This window comes from Dictyostelium purpureum (genome assembly GCF_000190715.1).
Source record: "Dictyostelium purpureum unplaced genomic scaffold DICPUscaffold_334, whole genome shotgun sequence".
Lineage (NCBI taxonomy): Eukaryota > Evosea > Eumycetozoa > Dictyosteliales > Dictyosteliaceae > Dictyostelium > Dictyostelium purpureum.
Window position 1 is genome coordinate 1 of NW_003519670.1, and position 19,532 is coordinate 19,532.

Sequence of the window (19,532 nt, forward strand, 5' to 3'; positions counted from 1 at the left end):
TATTTAATTTGGACTACTTAATAATCCACTATTATTATTATTATTCATATTATTATTTATAAAATTTTTATTATTATTACTAAAATTATTTTTATATGAATTATTATTATTATTACTATTATTATTATTTAATTTAAAATTATTATTATAAAAAAAATCTTGGTTGGATAATATCATTTGTTGATTTGATATGTTATTATTTCTATCCATTTTATAATTTGATGTTTATATTTTTTAAAAAACAAACTAAAAAAAAAAGAAACAAAAAAAAAAAAAAATTATTTAAATAATATTTGAAATAATAAAAAAATAAATAATTTAAATAAAAAAATAAATTTTGCTTATTTAAATATTTTATATAATAATAATAATAATAATGATAATAAAAATAATAATAGAAATAATATAGATTAAATTGAACAAACAAACACTCACACATTTACCTAATATTATTGTTAATGCTCTATTAATAGTGATAAATTATTCAAATTTATGTATATATTATCTTTATTTTAATCAAAAAAGATAATAAATTACTATTATGAGGTAGTGGTTGCCAAGTATTAAACATTGATTATATAAATTATAATAAAAAAATGGACACCTCCCTATAATTATTTTTCTATTATTTTAATGTTTTTTTTTCGATTTTATAAATAATCATATGTTTTTAAACAGCATAAAAAGACAATCCTGTGGGTGTCTGGTGTTAAATAATTTTATTTGTTTGTTTATTGGTTATTTGAATGAATGAAGAATTTGGATAGTTATAGTTTTTTTATTATTAAAAAGGAGAAATCAAATAATAAAAATTTGTATTTAATATAGAGTCATGATGATAGCAATAAATTATAAATTATTGTGTTGTGAAGGTGTTTTTATTTTTTTATTTAAAATAAAAAAAATTCGTATATTGTAACAATAAAAAGCAACATTCTCTCATATTTATATACGATATCATTACATTATTCTCAAATATTGTTGTTTTCCTAAAAACACCCCCACAACACACACAAAGATTAAACAGTATATAAACATCCCCCACTTAGAAAAAAAAATTATTATTAATAAATGATTTTATCCTTCTAGCTCACCCTCTCAAACACTTAATTTAAAAAATACCAAATAAATATAAACAATATCACACTATTTATATTGGTATGTATTTGTTTATAATTTGTTTTGTTTTTTTTGTCCAAAATTATAATCAAGATTTATAGTTTTTATATACAAATAACTCATACAAATTAATTATTACCATCATGATATATCTCACAAAATACTTTTTTCTATTTTTAATAATGATAAAATCATTAATAACAATTAAAATTTTGAACAACACACACCAACACACTAAATTTTTTTTTTTTTTTGTCTGTATCTTTATATGATTAATAATAAAAAGCTTGCTTCAACCATGTTTTATTTTTTCAATTCTACACAAAATCATTTTTTAAATAGATATAATATACAATATTAAATTATTGTTAGTTTAATACATTATAAATAATATTGGTATGATTAATTGGTTTTTTTTTTAAAAAAAAAATATAAAAAATATGCATAATGCATATAATTAGATCTATATTTTAAAAAAAAAAAAGTATTTTCCACACAAAATAAAATAATAAAAATAATGATAGTGATAATAAAAATAATTACTGTCATGTATATATTATTTATAATGTAATTAAAATCCAAACTAATTATTCATAACCAATATTTTCAATATAACCCCCACTAGATTATAAAAATTAAAATAGAGGGTGTTGGTGTGTGTATGTGAGAATACATAAATTAAAATATATTTTATGGAAATCTTTTCTAAAAATAGAACTTGATATTTTTTTATTTTCATTAACAATATTAATAATCATCATTATGATGAGTAAAGTATAAAGTTAAGTTTAACAATAAAATTAACTTAATTAAACTTTAATTTAAATTGATTTTTTATACATTATATAAATGTGAACAATAAAAATATATATTTTTTTTATCAACATTAAATTTCGTTAAAAAAAGAAATCTTAGATTTAAAAATATAAACTAAAACTTTTTTTTTTTAAAATAAAAATTATAAAATAGAGCTAAATTTGGTGTTTGTTTTATTATTATTGTGTTTCGCATTATAAATTGTTTAAACTTTTTTTTTTATAAAAAATTTAATTTTTTAGATTATTTTTAAAGGTTTTTATTTAGAACTGTTTTTTGAAAAAAAATTGTTTGAAATTTATTCGGTTTTAAAATGATATATAACAACTTTTTTAAAAAAGATAAATAAATTGATAATGTTTTATAACACTTTTTTTTAAATTATTTTTACTTTGTTTTTTCGTCTTGTTATTTTTTATCTGATGTTATTTAGTTTTCCCTTTGTTGTTTAATGTAACTACACATTTAATATAACCAAATGTGAGTGTTGTGAGGCACCAAATAACATTTTCATTAAATAAATCTAGTATATAATCTTAAAAAAATGAATACATTAATAACCTTTTGTTTAGATCACATAATTTTCTTTATTATCTGAAATTTTTTTTTTCCTTTAATTTATTATTTCAATCTACATAACTAAACATTTTTTCATAATCACCATTTTAACTTTATTATCAATATAAATAAAATATAGTGGCATCCAAACAATTTATTTTAAAACATATATAATAACTTATAGAAACTGAGGCAAATGATATGGTCCAACGTGTGCTGATGATTCATGAAATTTCTTTCAACTTTTGTCTAAATGATCTTCAATATTTTGCTATTAATTTTTAGTTGTTCAATAGGTCGATAGGCATCAATAACAGATTTTGGTTATAAAATAAAATTTACCAATGTTTTAAATTACTTTTCTATATAGACCAAGAGTATAATTACACACTATATGTTTTTTTTATGTTTTAATATAACTCATATTAATATAAATTTAAATTAAATTTTATTTTTTTTATTTGGAAATTATTTTTAAATTTCTTTTCTAAATATATTTATGACTATAAATTTAGATGACTTTTATTATTATTATCACTATTTATTATTATTTTAATTGAAATCTATTTGAAAATTTAAATAATTTATATTGATTTATCTTGGAAATCAGATATAAATGAATGTAAAAATTCTTTTCTAGTTCTTTTTATTTTTTGAGCAAAAACAGGTGATTTAAGGGTTGATCTTTCACCGTTAATTAATTTGGTTAAGAGGAAGTCGGTAAAGTTGTCATTTGATTTGAAAATATGAGATTTTGGGAAAGCTGGACCAAAGTCTGAAACTTCTTCTTTGCAACCAATGGATACTTTATAAAATACATGGTTATTGTTTGATTTAAGATTATTATTACTAGTTTGAATATTAATTTCTTCATTGTTACTACTACTATTAATTTCATTTTGATTTTCATCACTAACATTATTATGATGTTGAGTATTTGGGGATTGGCGACTATCATCTACTTGAATGACTGCAAAAATATGATTGAAATTTGATTTTATAATGGATGGATCAAATTTATTATTTTTACCTTCTTTAAAAATAATTAAAACTATATCATTACCAAGATGACGTTTTCTTTCAACAGATTGTTCATCAGCTGCTCTGCAAGGGATCATTGGGGCTACATGATACATAATTTCAAAATCTCTCCATTTCTTGTAAACGCTGTGTGTACCTGTTGTATTATCTTTAACATCTAAACCACCTCTATACTTTGTCCAACCTTGAAGAGTTACACGAGAGCCAAGAACTTTGAGAAACTCTTGAAAAGCTTCGCTGGTTTCATTGTTACTATACAATTCGTTTTCATCATGACCTTGATCTTCTCTGCAATATAATACACCAAATTTAAAAGTCTTGTGAATGTTTTTAGCTTCAAAATTTAAAAGATGTTTACTGAATGATACATCTTTGACTTCTTTAAGTTTAAAGTTTGACATTTGATTGAAACGTGATTTCTTGATCATCTTGATCATATCTTTACCAGATAAATCTTTTTTACCATTTAATGAGATACGATATTTTTCATCTTTATCACCAGTTCTAATAATACATAAAAGCTCGTTACTTTCATGTAAAACTGCAGCTGAAACACACATGGGATTATCTGGTTGGTTTTTATTGACACCAAGGAAATTGAAATGTTCAAGAGCACTGAAATCGTCAAGATAATGATATTCGTCTTCATCGGTATAGAGAACAGAGAGTTCATGTCCAGAATAAATTTGGTTGCATTTACTGTTACCAATGTCCATTTTATAGCCTTTGCATTGGAGGATATGCTCGCTTTTACCTTCGGGTACCTCTTCCCATTCACCAAACTCAGTTGAAGAATTATTTGCATTTTCAATATTTGCGACAGCAGCTGATAAAAGTTGGTGTGATACAGCAGAGGTAACTACAGCAGAGCTTGAGGATGATGGTGAGGCAGATACAAGTTTATAACTCTTTAAAATCTTTTCAAGACGTGGGGAGATTGGAGGACTTGCAACACCCAAATTATTGTGACTAATGTGTTGGTGGGAATTTGGGGTTAACTCTCTGTGAGTATCAGCGCTAAATGATCTAGCGTGACCGAGAAGATGTGATTTTTTGCCCTTTGCTGCTACACCAAGGAATTCTGGTGATTTTGGTGGTGATTTTGGTGGTGATGTTGATAAATATTGTGGAGAGGTCATCAATGGTGAGTTTTCTTTATCACTTGATGGTGACCCACTGGCACCAGAGTTTTGTGGAGACAACGAGACGGAGCCATGTTCTGAACCACCCTTTTTAATTGAAATACCATTCGATGAATCATCATATTCCGTTTCGGCAGAGGTTGCTAATTTCTGACGACGTTGTTGTAATAATTGCAATTTATATTTCTTTGGATCTTCTTTTAAAAGATTTAAACGATCATTCATCATTTCTCTATAAATACTTGCTTTTTCTTCTCTATACATGCACTTTCTATTTACGACATTATCAACTAAAATTCTAGTACTTTCCATTACTTGTTTTGGTGCACGAGATAATACAGCTGGTTGTTGTTTTTGAGATTTCTTTAAGGCTGAAATTGAAGTATTGTTTATTTCTTCTTTGACGTTATTGTGAATCATTGAAGTAACATTAAATGAAATAATTGAGCTTTCTACACTATTACCTTCACTATCACTGTATTCTGATGGGTCTTGTTGTGGAACTACTTGTTGTTGTTGTTGGCCGCTACTGTAGCTGTGATGATGTAATATAATACCAGTACCTAGAGTGTGGATATTTAACCCATTTAATGATGATTCATAACCTTTGATAAAACTTTCACACTTGTTGTTTAAAAATGAGTTTAAAGAGTCACGAATACTCATACCAATAACACAGAGCTTTTGAAGTTGAACTGTAAATTCTACAAAATCTTTTAGGATTGTTAGCTTTGAAATATTTTCCCATACTAATTGATCCATGTTGGAACGAAATTGAATTAATTTAGGCTTGCCATTCAAATTTGGTGGGATTGACTTGCTGCGATATCCCATACCTCTTGGATATTCTCTTAGTGTTTTTTGAATATCAATTAATACTTGACATATTGGTTTCTTTTCATATGCAGTATCACCGCTGCATATTTGCTCAACTTCAATACCCAATTGTTCGACACCTCTATTTAAAATTGGTATTATATCTAATAAAATCTTTTGCAACTCTTCTGATCTTCTTTCTTCTTCCTCTGTTGTAATTTTATTATTACTACTAAAATCGGAAATTAAATTCTTTTTTTTAAAAAAATGATAAATAAAAAATTGTTAATAAAACTTTTCGATCAATAATTAAATTTTTCAAAATAGATATCTAATTACCTCTGTTGATGTTTCTGATTTCATTCCTTCTTGGTTATAATATATCTGCTGATTGTATGATGATGATAATGATTGAGATTGTGGTTTTGTTACAATTATTGAAGTATTAGTAGTTGTGGTTGTGGTAGAACCTCTTGGTGTACTAATACTACCAGCTGATACCGATATCTTTCTTGGTGAAGAAAGTGTCGTATAAAAATTTTGAATTTGGTCTGATGAACCTAAAATACCATGATAAATTGACATTATTAATATTTTGATATTTTGATGTAGTTTTGATTTATAATAATAAATAAATATTATTTTTATTTTTTTTGAAAAAAAAAATAAAAGATTGGAGAAAAAAAAAAAAGAAAAAAAAAATGTAATATATTTTAAAATATATTAAGTTTTGTTATTAGGAAATAAATAAATAAATAAATGATATAAAATAAATATATATCAATGTGTATATGTGGGGGGATTGTTGTTATATTTTTTTTAATTTAATTTAATTAAATTTAATTTAAACATTAAAAAAAAAAAAAAAGGTTATATAATGTGTATTTGGGTATATATTTTTTTTTTTGTGTTAATTTTTATATTTTTTTTTTATATTTTTTTATTTCTAATGTTAAAATATAAATACCATATATATCATCAGTATCATCTATATCATTCCATATTTTAATGAATGAAATCATATGATTAAAAAAAAAATTAAAAAAAAAATAAAATTAAAAAAAAAAATACAATAGTTAAAAAGGGGGTACCCAACCCAAAGAAAACAGTTATGGTGGTAAGGGTGGTTAGAGCAGAGTATATATTTTTTTATTCACCCTTCTTTCTTTTTCACACATAAACACACACACAAAAAAAAAAAAAAAAAAAAAAAAAAATTTATTGGCTAAAACTTAATATATTAGGAACAATTAAATTGATTATATTTTATTTTTTTTTTATATCTTTATTTTTAAAGTGATATTAATGGTGGGTGGTATTTATTTATGATATATATATCATATATAATACAGGTACATAAATATTTAAGAAATGTAATATTTTGAGTGTTAAAAAAATTTTTGATTTGATTATTTTAAAAAAGAACAATACATAAAAAGAGAACAAAGAGAAAATTAAAAAAAAAAAAAAAAAACTATTCAAACACGCACACACAACAATAAACTAATTTAAAAGAATCAATATCATAGTAATAAACTATATCGCATTGTATTATTATTATTATTGCCATTGATGTCGTTTTGAGATTTTTATATGTAGTACTAAACAAATTTGGATGTGTTTTTTTTTTAAATGGTAATAGATATAATGAGAAAAAAAGGAAAAGTGCTTATTATTATTTAAAAATTAAATTACTACTATATTACTCCTGTTATTGGAACTGTAACCTTTTAGTATAATGTTTTTTGGTGTGAATGTTAAGATATAATATATTTATATTTTAATATTGAATGTACTGATAATTATTATTATTATTATTATTATTATTATTTATTAATTTTTTTTTTTAATAAATTTTATCTCTTTTCTTTTAAGTTTGATAAATACAATTATTTAATTTTTATTTTTTTGTTGTCATAACTAGTTGGTAGTTTATCTATTATTATATTCTATTTTTCCCTAATTATCTTCCTATTCCTCTTTATAAATTAATTTGTGGTACAAAAACATAAACACAAGAACAAAAAAATAAATTAACCTAAAAATCGACACTATATTAACCAAATCTAACTCTATGTGATTATTATTATTATTATTAAATTATTGGAATTTATTTGTATAAAGAATTGGTTTTAATTACTTTTTGTTTATTCTGCTGCTGTTATTTTTTTTAAGTTTGTTGGTGTTAATGATCGATTATATTATTTTCTTTTAATAATATTTAATATTTAAGTTCCAATAAAATAATAAAATTTTATCAAATACATATATATAAATAAAATAATAAAATTAAATAAATAAATAAAAAAATAAAAAAATAAAAAACAATAGTACAAAAGAGACTTTGGTTTCTTTTTTTGATTTTCAATAATGTTTTTTATTTATTAAATAACAAAATAATAATTTAACACTTTATGATTGTTTTTTTAAAATTAGAGAAAAAATATTTGTTGGTGAAAATTTTAATATTTTCTATTTTTTTTTTACGTATGTTTTAATTTGTGTTTAATGGGTTGGATGTGGGTGTGTTGTGTTGTTTGGAAAAAAAAGCATAAATTTAGATTATTGTTTTTTTTTTAAAAAAAAGGGTTACCACCCTAATATTAAATTATGATTTTGTGTCAAATAACAATAATTATTATGAATTTTTGATTGATTTTAATTTGATTGAATGAACTATTCAAATAATTATTATTTTATTTGTTTATAAACATATTTGTTTTTATTTTATTTTTTTTATTATTATTTTAAAAATATTGGTTTTTCAGACGAATGAGTTATTAAGAAAAAATAAACTTACCTTTTTCTAATAAAGTTCTTGTCTCTTCGATAATGATGATAATAATACTTATAATGAAAATGAAAATAAATTGATATTATAGTAAACAATTATAGTATACAAAATAAATGATTTGTTTTAATAAATAATAAATAAAAAAAAATTAATTTGTTTTATTAATTTATATATAATGTAGTTTTATTAATATTTATTTATCTAATTTAAATTAATAAATAGATTATAAATAAAAAACAATGCATATATGTGCTATAAAAAAAATAATAGTACAACAATAAAAATTAAATAAAAATACACGCTAAACAAACTATAATAACAATCAATATTATTATTATGTTGTTATCAATAATAAAAGAGTTATTAGTATTAAAATTACAACAAGAAAAACAGTAACTAAAAAATAAAATAAAAAAAAATAAAAAAAAATATTTTTAAAAATTTAAAAATATTTAAAATAAAATTTTTTTTAAAAAAATAAAAAATAAAAAAAAAAATTTCTTTTATTTAAAATGGTTTATACAAAAAAAAAAAAAAAAACTAATCCATTATATTGAAATAAACTATATAATCTATTTATAAAACTTTTTTATCTCCTAAAAGGTTATATATTAAATAATCAAAGAATGGGAAATTTCCAAATATAATAATAGTTTACAGATTGTCATACACCAACCCATTAAACAGAACATTTCCAATCTTGAAATTATTACACCATTAGCAATCGATAAATTTAATAGTTATTTTAATAATAGACTCAATAATATACATTTCGAATATCATTAAAATCATTTGATTTTTTTTTTTGAAAATAAAGAAAAATATTTGAACAAGGCTTACAATGATTTGGAGCAATAAAAAAAAATTTTAAAAAAGAAAACTATTATAATTGATTTTAAAAATTACAAATTTAATATTTTAAAATGGTCGTAGATGGTTTGGAACACCAATGATATTAACTTATTAAAAAAGATAATTTATTGATATTTTTTATTATACTTTTTTTATTTATTTTGTAGTTGTTATTGCTGAATTAAAACTTTTGATTCTTAATAAAAACATTTAGTATCTGCTTTTATTAGTTTAGTTTTTCACTAATTGCCGAACACTAATTTATCACCTATTTTTAAAGTTTCAAGTGATGATGGTAACCAATGGTTGCTATCACTATTTTGTAATGAACCCGGTGAAACAACTTGGTTAAATCTATGACCGAATGTGAGTGTTTTGATACTATTTGGTAATGAGCCTGGTATAATTACTTGGTTAAAATCATCACCGAATGTGAGTGTTGTGAGACTATTTGGTAATGAGCCGGGTGTAATTACTTGATTAAATCTATGACCGAATGTAAGTGTTGTAAGATTACTTGGTAATGAGCCAGGTGCAACTACTTGGTTAAATCTATGACAGAATGTGAGTGTTGTGATACTATTTGGTAATGTACCAGGTGTAATTGGTTGGTTAAAATCATAGCCGAATATGAGTGTTGTAAGACTATTTGGTAATGTTCCGGGTGTAACTACTTGGTTAAAATCAAGTCCAAATGTTAGTGTTGTGAGACTATTTGGTAATGTGCCGGATGTAACTACTTGGTTAAATCTATTACTAAATGTGAGTGTTGTGATACTATTTGGTAATGAGCCGGGTGTAATTACTTGGTTAAATCTATTACCAAATGTGAGTGTTGTGAGACTATTTGGTAATGTGCCGGGTGTAAATACTTGGTTAAAATCATCATTGAATTTGAGTTTTGTGAGACTATTTGGTAATGTACCGGGTTTAATTACTTGGTTAAATTTAAGACCGAGTGTGAGTTTTGTGAGATTATTTGATAATGATCCAGGTGTAATTACTTGGTTATAATCTAAACCAAATGTGAGTGTTGTGAGACTATTTGGTAATGAGCCGGGTTTAATTACTTGGTTAAAATCTAAACCAAATGTGAGTGTTGTGAGACTATTTGGTAATGTGCCGGGTTTAATTACTTGGTTAAAACCTTCACCAAATGTGAGTGTTGTGAGACTATTTGGTAATGTGCCGGGTGCAATTACTTGGTTAAAAAAAAAACCGAATGTGAGTGTTGTGAGACTATTTGGTAATGAGCCGGGTGCAATTACTTGGTTAAATGTAGTACCGAATATGAGTGTTGTGAGGCTATTTGGTAATGTTCCGGGTGTAATTACTTGTTTAAAATAACAACCGAATGTGAGTGTAGTGAGACTATTTGGTAATGAGCCGGGTGTAATTACTTGGTTAAAACTATTACCGAATGTGAGTGTTGTGAGACTATTTGGTAATGTGCCGGGTGTAATTACTTGGTTAAAATAATCACCAAATGTGAGTGTTGTAAGACTATTTGATAATGAGCCAGGTGTAACTACTTGATTAAATTCATTTCGGAACGTGAGTGTTGTGGGAGTAAGTGATAATGAGACGGATATAATTTCTTCGTTAAAACTATCGAATGATTTTTTTTTGTGTCTATAGTAAATAGTTTAAAAGAGAAAAAAATAATTAATATGCTATAATCTATTTACATATATTGTATTGTTCTTACTTTTTTAAAAAATAACTCCTATAGCTTTTATTTGATGGTTTGATTTCCATTTTAATGTTTGATGATTCTTCTTTGGTGTTCTAAATTTATATGTTAAAAAAGTTAGTTTTTTTTTTTTTTATTATCTAAAAATACCCACAATATCCTCGAATTTCTTTATTAATGAATCATCAATTGGTAATTCTTCAATCTTTTTATCATCTGATAACTTTACTATCTTTTATTTGAAATTATAAAAAAATTTAGTTAGTTATTTGTGTTTTTTTAAGGAATTAAATTAATAATACCCACAACTTCAAAATATTCTATTGAAACATCTAATGAATCTTTATGAACATCATAAACGTTTAAAATATATAACTCTATAAATTCCTATAAATTAAATAAAGTGTTAATGTTTTTAAAAAAAAAAATTTATTAAAAATAAATTTAAAGTTACATTTTCTTTCAAATCTAAATAATCTTGACCACTAATTAGTTGAACAAATTCTTTACTCCATTTTGAAGAGTCTCTCCAGAATTCTAAAAAATCTTTATTAGTATTTTCATTGTAGAAAATTAAGCATCCTTTCCTTAAGATACTGCCAGCCAAGATAGTTTTTTCATTTAATAATTTCAAAGCTTTTCTAAATATTTGGTTTTCATTAGAATTTGAAATTTTTTGTAAAATATTTGATTCTTTTTTTTTTGTTGTAGAGCTTGCGACTTTATCGTTATTGGATTCATCTGTATGATTTTCAATATTTTCTAAAGTATCATCTTCTTTATAAAACTTGTCTAAAACTTTACCAACAAGAATAGCTGCACCAACTCCTAAACCAAGATCAAATTTGAAATTGAAATTGTAAGCTTTCGGATTTGGAGGTAATTGTGTAGTTGGAGGAAAATATGTATGTGGAGGTGGAGGTGGAGGAAAATATGTATGTGTATGTGTATGTGTATGTGGAGGTGGGGGTGGAGGAAAATCTTGAGGTGGATGTGTATGTGGAGGTGATTGTGTATGTGGAGGTGGGTATGTACATGGATAAGAATATGAATATGAATATGAAATTGATTGAAGAGGTAAATGTGTAGATGAATTTACAGGTGGAGGTGATTGCGGATTTACAGGTGGAGATGATTGCGGATTTACAGGTGGAGATGATTGTGATGGTAGATCTACTGGTGTATTTCCAAAACTTCTTATATTATTTTTTGGTAAAGTTTTTAAATATACATAGAAACCTTTTGATGTTCGATTATGCAACATTTTTTATATAAACTTAAAAAAAAAATTTAAGAAAAAATATAAAAAAATTTTAAATTAAAAATTAAAAATTAAAAAAAAAAAAAATTGATTTAAAAAAAATTGTGATCAAATTCAATAATTCAAAAAAAAAAAAATCTTATTAATTGTGATCAAATTAAAATAATTTGTTTTTTTTTAATTTTTTTTTTTTAAAAAATAAATATTTAATAATTAAAAAAAATTAAAAAAAAATTTAGCTCATATGTAGAAATAATAACACCTATAAATGATTTAAATTTTTTTTTAAATCATTTATAGGTGTTATTATTTCTAGTTTCAAAAAAATTATTAACCAAAAATGAAACTGCCAACCATACCATATGATTCCTTTTAAAATATTATCTTTCATATGAAAGTTAATTTAAAATTTTTAATAATAATAATTTTTTTTTAAAAAACACAATAAATTAACATAATTAAATTATCAAAAACAATAGGGTTAATTAATTTTTTTAATCCTTTTCTTTTAGTCCCTCAGTATGTTTAATTTATATCTAATGTATGAATAAACACTTCAAAATTTAATCTTATTAAAATTTTAAAAATTTTTTTTTTCAATAAAAAAATAATTAAACCATTTAAATTTATTTATAAATATTTTTAAATAGGAAATATAATTAAAAGATATCATAAAAATTAAATTTATTTTATATGGTCAAAACAACAATAATTACTGTTTCAAATGACTTATCAAAACATAATCTCAAATATTAAATACAAAAAAGCAAAGGCATAAAAAATATATAGATATTTTCAATATTTTTTTATTTTATTTTTATTATTTAATTTAATTTTAAATTTTGAAATGGAGTCAGGTTCTAAAGGATAGACCACATCGTCCATAAAAATACAAGCTATAGAGTCAGGGATAATACTTTTTTTAAAACGTTGAGAGAAGCCATAAGAAAAGTCAAGAAGAGTTAAATGATTTGCAATAGAACCATGTATTAATCGATACTTGATGTTTTGTAAAAACAACCTTTGTACGTGAGTTGGTTAAAATTAAGTGGTGTAATGGTTCTTGGAATAGTTTTGGGTAAACTTTGGATGAGTCCAATAGCAAGGAATTCAATTTCTAAATGACTAATATCACTTTCTTCTTCATTAATTGTAAAATATTTACCATTAACTTTATTAAAAGGAATTTATGTTAATATAAAATAAAAATTGAAAATTTTCTAAAACTTACATTTTAGTGTTTTAAATCCTTTTTAAACAAAGGAATACCAAATACTTCTAAATAACTGTTTATAAGATCTTTGAATAAGTCGATATTACTTTCTTTAAGTATAAATTCAGTATCTTTATATTCTGGTAAGTTATTATTATTTATATTTGATAAAATATTATTACATTATTGAATGTGTTTCAAAAGTTCAATAAATTCATTTTTATCAATATTACTAACATTAAATTTAATGGCATTATTAATTTTATTATTATTGTCTTCTATTGTTGTGGTTATTATTTCATTTACTTCAATATTTTCTTGTAATTTAGTTGTTAATAATCTTTTGACATCATTTTCTTTTGAATTCATAATATTTTTTAATTGTTTAAATATATTAATAGTTATATCAAAATTCTTTCTATGGTTATCTAGAATTTGTTCAAAATTGTTGTTTGATTCATCCAATATTTTTTTATTATTTTCTAAATATTTGTTTAGTTTTGGTATTGTTTGATTTTTAAAATCTTGATGTATTTGATTTCTAATATTATTATCTTCAAGGCTTTTAAAAATATGACCACGGTGAACTCCATTAATACAATCAATACATACAGGAGTAATGTTTGGACAAGTTGAGCATACAAAAACAATATCATGGTGGGGATGATCTAAACATTTGATGCTTTTAAAATTATGACCATAAAGATCATCTGATGAATAAAGCTTGTTTTCAATATCCCGTTCAGTTGATGGTTTGAATTCCATTTTATTATTTGATGATTCTTTGCTAGTGTTCTAAATTTAAAATGTTAAAAAAGCTAGTTATTTTTTTATTATTAAAGTCTAAAAAATACCCACAATATCCTTAAAATTCTTTATTAATGAATCATTATTATGTAACCCTTCAATCCTTTTATCATCTGATAACTCATCTATCTTTTATTTGAAATTATAAAAAAGATTTAGTTAGTTATTTTTTTCTAAAGTAATTAAATAAAATAATACCCACAACTTCAAATTATTGTATTGAAACATCTATTAAATCTTCATGAACATCATCAATATTAAAAATATACAACTCCATGAACTCCTATATTTTAAATAATGTGTTAATATTTTTAATAGTTTTTTAATAAATTTTTTAAAATATAATTTTAAAGTTACATTTTCTTTCAAATCTAAATAATCTTGACTACAAATTAGTTGAACAAATTCTTCACTCCATTTTGAAGAGTCTCTCCAGAATTCTAAACACCTTTTAAATTAAAAACTTTTTTTTTTGTTTTTAAAACTTAGAAAAATAAAAAAAAAACTAAAACTTAGAAATTGACTTTAAAAATGGAACTAATTGACCCCGAACTTAGAAACCCCTTTTTTTCAAAAAATAAACTAAATCGCATACCCTAATTAAAATTGAAATTGAAATGTTTGGAAGGTGTTACAGATTTACTTTGAAGTTTTCTTTTGGCAAAGTTATATTTTTTTTTGTTGATTTTTGTATGTATACATAGATACCTTTTGATTTTAGCGTTATAAAAAAAAAATAATTTTAGATGATTTTTGTGTGTAAATCTAAAAATTTTAGAAAAAAAAAAATTAAAAAAAAATTTCAAATGATACCGTTTTAAAAAAAAATATACTTTTTTATTTATTTTGTTTTGTTAGTCGGAATGTGGTTTTTGTAGTTGTTATTGCTGTTGCTTAATTAAAACTTTTGATTCTTAATAAAAACATTTAGTATCTGCTTTTATTTAGTTTTTCACTTTATTGTTCAATACTAATTTATCACCTATTACCAAAGTTTCAAGTGATGACGGTAACCAATGGTTGACACCATAATTTGGTAAGGAGTCGAGTTCAAATACTTGGTTAAATCTATGACCGAATATGAGTGTTTTGATACTATTTGGTAATGTGCCAGGTGCAACTACTTGGTTAAATTTATAACCGAATGTGAGTGTTGTGAGGCTATTTGGTATTGTACCAGGTGTAATTATTTGGTTAAAATCAAAACCGAATTTGAGTGTTGTGAGACGATTTGGTAATGAGCCTGGTGCAACTACTTGGTTAAAATCAAGTCCAAATGTGAGTATTGTGAGACTATTTGGTAATGTTTCGGGTGTAACTACTTGGTTAAATCTATTACCAAATATGAGTGTTGTGAGACTATTTGGTAATGTGTCAGGTGTAATTGCTTGGTTAAATCTATCACCAAATCTGAGTGTTGTGAGACTTTTTGGTAATAAGCCAGGTGTAACTGCTTGGTTAAAATCATGATTGAATGTGAGTTTTGTAATAGTATTTGGTAATGTACCGGGTGTAATTATTTGGTTAAATCTATAACCGAATGTGAGTGTAGTGAGACCATTTAGTAATGTACCGGGTGTAATTACTTTGTTAAAATCAAGTCCAAATATGAGTGTTGTGAGACTATTTGGTAATGTTCCGGGTGCAATTATTTGGTTAAATCTATCACCAAATGTGAGTTTTGTGAGACTATTTGGTAATGTTCCGGGTGCAATTATTTGGTTAAAATCACTACCGAATGTGAGTGTTGTGAGACTATTTGGTAATGTGCCGGGTACGAATACTTGGTTAAAATGATCACCGAATGTGAGTGTTGTGAGACGATTTGGTAATGAGCCTGGTGTAAATACTTGGTTAAATCTATGACCAAATGTGAGTGTTGTGAGACGATATGATAATGAGCCGGGTTTAATTTTTTCGTTAAAATTATCATCGAATGATATTTTTTTGGGGCTATAGTAAATAGTTTAAAAGAGAAAAAACGATTAAAATGCTATAATCTATTTACATTTATTGTATTGTTCTTACTAATGACCAATATTTCTCGAATAACTTTGAGCTAATGGTTTGGTTTCCATTTTATTATTTGATGATTCTTCGATAGTGTTCTAAATTTAAAAGTTAAAAAAGTTAGTTATTATTTTTTTTTATTGTAGTCTAAAAATACCCACAATATCCTCGAACTTCTTTATAAATGAATCATTATTTGGTAACTCTTCAATCTTTATATCATCTGATAACCCCATTGTCTTTTATTTGAAATTATAAAAAAGCTTTAGTTAGTTATTTATTCATTTTTTAAGGAATTAAATAAACTATACCCACAATATCTTCGTACTTCTTTATTAATGAATCATCATTTGGTAAATTTTCGATCTTTTTATCATCGATAACTCCACTATCTTTTATTTGAAATATAAAAAAATTTTAGTAAGGTATTTTTTTTAATAGGAATTATATAAATAATACCTACAACATTATAACATTCTGCTGAGACATCTTCATGAACATCATAAATATTAAAAATATACAACTCCATGAACTCCTATATTTTAAATAATGTGTTAATATTTTAATAATTTTTTTTAAAAAATTTAAAACTATAGTTACATCTTCTTTCAAATCTAAATAATCTTGACTACAAATTAGTTGAACAAATTCTTCACTCCATTTTGAAGAGTCTCTCCAGAATTCTAAAAAATCTTGGTTATTATTATTTTCATTGTAGAAAATTAAACTTCCTTTCTTAAAGATACTACCAGCCAACTTAGACTTCTCATTTAATGTTTCCATAGCCTTTTGAAATTTTTTGTTTTCATCAGAATTTGAAATTTTTTTTAAATTTTCATTATTTGATTCTGTTTTTTTTGTTGCGAAGCTTTCGTCTTTATAATTATTAGATTCATCTGGATGATTTTCAATATTTTCTGAAGTATCATCTCCTTTATAAAACTTGTCTAAAACTTGACTTAGAAGAACAGCCACACCAACTCCCAAACCAAGATCAAATTTGAAATCGAATTTAAAAATGATGGGTTTGGGTGGTGGCGGAGGTGATGGGGAGGGGGTAGGTGGAATTATATGTGGAGGTGGGGGGGTGACAGGGTCTACAGGTTCAAATTGAAATTTTCTATTATAATATTTTTTTGGAATAGTTTTAGATTTTTTTATGTATACATAGATACCTTTTGATACTTTTCGAAACATTTTGGCGTTATAAAAAAAAAAATTTAAGATGGTTTTTATATGTAAATCTAAAAATTTTAAAAAAAAAAAATTAAAAAAAAATTAAAATTATTTCGAAATTATTACTTTTTAAAAAAAAAAATAATGTGAACCTCCAGATGAAAATTTTTTTTTAAATTTAAATAATTTTTTTTTATTTAATTCATTCTCCATAAAATTTAAAACTCTACATTTCTCTCAAAGCATGGATTTGAATTTTGTGAAGATATTGAAATTAAAATTCAATTGTTATAAAAAAATTATTACAAAAGGAAAGTTTTGGGTTTGGATTATATTTCCAATATTCCGAATACTTTTTTCTCACAGGAATAAATAGTTTTATTCCACAAAAAATTGAAGAAAATTTTATGAAAATGGTTTTAAAGGGAAAAAGTATAATTGAACCTATTTGGCAGTCGAAAATCAGGTTTTGGTAATAAATTTTTTTTTTGTTTATATAAAAAAGAAATTAAATTTATTGTATATTTTGTTTTTATTTTATTTTATTGTTTTACATATCGATTCTATTTTTTCTATTACCAAGCTCATATTGTGGAATATAGCTTATAACTACACCTAATTGTTGAGCAAATTCATAGGTGAGTTGTGGATTCTTCAAAAAAGCTCTACCGACTAAAATTAAATCTGATTTTTCCTCTTGAAGAACTGACTCAGCATCTTTACCATTTGTGATAATACCAACTGCGCCAATTAAAAGTTTTGATACTGCTTGTTTAGCTTGATGAGCAAATGGAACTTGATAGAGTGGACCAACATTTTTGAAAACTTGTTTTGAATTGTTACCACCTGAAGAACAATCTAAAAGATCAACATCTAAAGTATCAAGAACTTTTGCTAAATTAACTGTATCTTCCATATTCCAACCGCCTTCAACATATTCTTCGCAAGATATACGAACTGCAAGTGGTCTTTCTGTGGTCCAAACTGTACGAACTGCTTGAATAATATCTAATAATAATTTAATTCTACCTTCAAAAGTGCTACCTGTATATTCGTCAGTACGTTTATTTGATGTTGGTGATAAAAATGATGATAAGAGATAACCGTGAGCTAAAAAAAGATTATAATATTAATATCTATTATCTGTAAAAACTATTTATAATAAATATAATGCATACCACTATGAATTTCTAAAAAATCGTAGCCAGCTTCAACTGATCTTCTAGCAGATTGTTTGAATGCCTCTATTGCATCTTTTATATCTTGAGTTGTCATTTCTAATGGTACAGACATGGTATCACTCCATGCAATAGGTGATGGACCTTTAACAACCCAACCACGTGAATCGGTTGGTGGAATAGCATTCTTTGAACCGTCTAAAAAGATTGGATGACTACTACCTTTACGTCCACTATGAGCAATTTGGATACCCTTTAATAATAATAGTAATAATAATAATAATTAATATATTTCATTAAACACCTGTAATATTTAATATACATACCATTTTAACACCAAATTGATGAGCAAAGTCATTTATTCTCTTTAAGTTTTTAATTTGACCATCTTCCCATAGACCAAGATCACCATATGTGATACGACCTTCTGGTACAACAGCAGATGCTTCGACAATGATTAAACCTGGACCTCCTTTGGCCAATGAGGTATAATGTGAGAAATGCCAATCGTTAGCATACCCATTATTGTATGATGAATAAGTGCACATTGGACTTACTACAACTCTATTCTTTAATTCAATATTTTTAATTTGAATTTTTTGAAATAATTTTGGTGCTTTAGTTTCATCAACGATTGTTAAATCATTGAGTTCACCTGCACTTTTTAAATAAGCTGGTTTGCTAGAATGATTGAATACAAATTCTTCCATTATTTTATATTAATAGTGTATTATTTTAAATTATTAAATGTATAATATATAAATAAAAACAATTTATAATTTATAGGATTATTATTTATTTATTAATTATTATTTAGTTTGTTGAAACTGTTATTTCATTTTGTTTTTTTTTTTTTTATTTATACCTTTTTTTTTTTGAGTGAAAAAAAAAAAAAATAAAAAAATTAAAATAAAAATAAAATAATAGTAAACAATTATAGTATTATCTTATGATTTAAATATATCATTTTCGTATTGGAGAAAACTGGAGAGGGCATATCTTATAACAAAAGAATTAAAGAATAAAAGAATAAACGAACATTATTTTTAAAAAATA

General features: G+C 23.9%; 4 protein-coding genes across 4 annotated transcripts; all 4 read right to left on the reverse strand.

Moving 5' to 3' along the window:
- Window positions 1–2,898: 2,898 nt before the first annotated feature.
- On the reverse strand, window positions 2,899–7,770 carry DICPUDRAFT_50351 (uncharacterized protein). The gene is made up of 3 exons (XM_003292269.1): window positions 7,633–7,770; window positions 5,832–6,052; window positions 2,899–5,744 (listed from the first exon to the last, which is right to left on the reverse strand). Exons 2-3 carry the CDS (start codon window positions 5,853–5,855, stop codon window positions 3,078–3,080), a joined length of 2,691 nt encoding a protein of 896 aa, XP_003292317.1. The 5' UTR covers window positions 5,856–6,052; window positions 7,633–7,770; the 3' UTR covers window positions 2,899–3,077.
- A 1,610-nt stretch (window positions 7,771–9,380) lies between these two features.
- Window positions 9,381–12,095, reverse strand: DICPUDRAFT_157019 (uncharacterized protein; the record flags this gene model as incomplete). The annotated part of the gene is made up of 4 exons (XM_003292270.1): window positions 9,381–10,339; window positions 10,982–11,063; window positions 11,138–11,218; window positions 11,286–12,095. 4 exons carry the CDS (start codon window positions 12,093–12,095, stop codon window positions 9,381–9,383), a joined length of 1,932 nt encoding a protein of 643 aa, XP_003292318.1.
- A 986-nt stretch (window positions 12,096–13,081) lies between these two features.
- Window positions 13,082–17,319, reverse strand: DICPUDRAFT_82935 (uncharacterized protein; the record flags this gene model as incomplete). The annotated part of the gene is made up of 10 exons (XM_003292271.1): window positions 13,082–13,263; window positions 13,362–13,445; window positions 13,539–14,100; window positions 14,164–14,241; window positions 15,069–16,065; window positions 16,141–16,220; window positions 16,284–16,361; window positions 16,438–16,514; window positions 16,582–16,657; window positions 16,723–17,319. The coding sequence occupies 10 exons, from the start codon at window positions 17,317–17,319 to the stop codon at window positions 13,082–13,084; spliced, it is 2,811 nt and encodes a 936-aa protein (XP_003292319.1).
- Window positions 17,320–17,764: 445 nt separating this feature from the next.
- On the reverse strand, window positions 17,765–19,289 carry DICPUDRAFT_57873 (uncharacterized protein). The gene is made up of 3 exons (XM_003292272.1): window positions 18,803–19,289; window positions 18,477–18,729; window positions 17,765–18,408 (listed from the first exon to the last, which is right to left on the reverse strand). The coding sequence occupies exons 1-3, from the start codon at window positions 19,184–19,186 to the stop codon at window positions 17,849–17,851; spliced, it is 1,197 nt and encodes a 398-aa protein (XP_003292320.1). The 5' UTR covers window positions 19,187–19,289; the 3' UTR covers window positions 17,765–17,848.
- Window positions 19,290–19,532: the final 243 nt, after the last annotated feature.

Bases quoted from the DNA above. Each gene is read 5' to 3' on its own strand.
- DICPUDRAFT_57873 (XM_003292272.1), bottom strand. From the start codon at position 19,186: ATGGAAGAATTTGTATTCAATCATTCTAGCAAACCAGCTTATTTAAAA. The intron at 18,730-18,802 runs GTATGTATATTA...TTATTATTAAAG, and splicing joins ATCAATTTGGTGTTAAAATG to GGTATCCAAATTGCTCATAG. The intron at 18,409-18,476 runs GTATGCATTATA...ATCTTTTTTTAG, and splicing joins TTTTTTAGAAATTCATAGTG to CTCACGGTTATCTCTTATCA.
- DICPUDRAFT_50351 (XM_003292269.1), bottom strand. From the start codon at position 5,855: ATGAAATCAGAAACATCAACAGAG. The intron at 5,745-5,831 runs GTAATTAGATAT...TTTAAAAAAAAG, and splicing joins AATCAGAAACATCAACAGAG to AATTTAATTTCCGATTTTAG.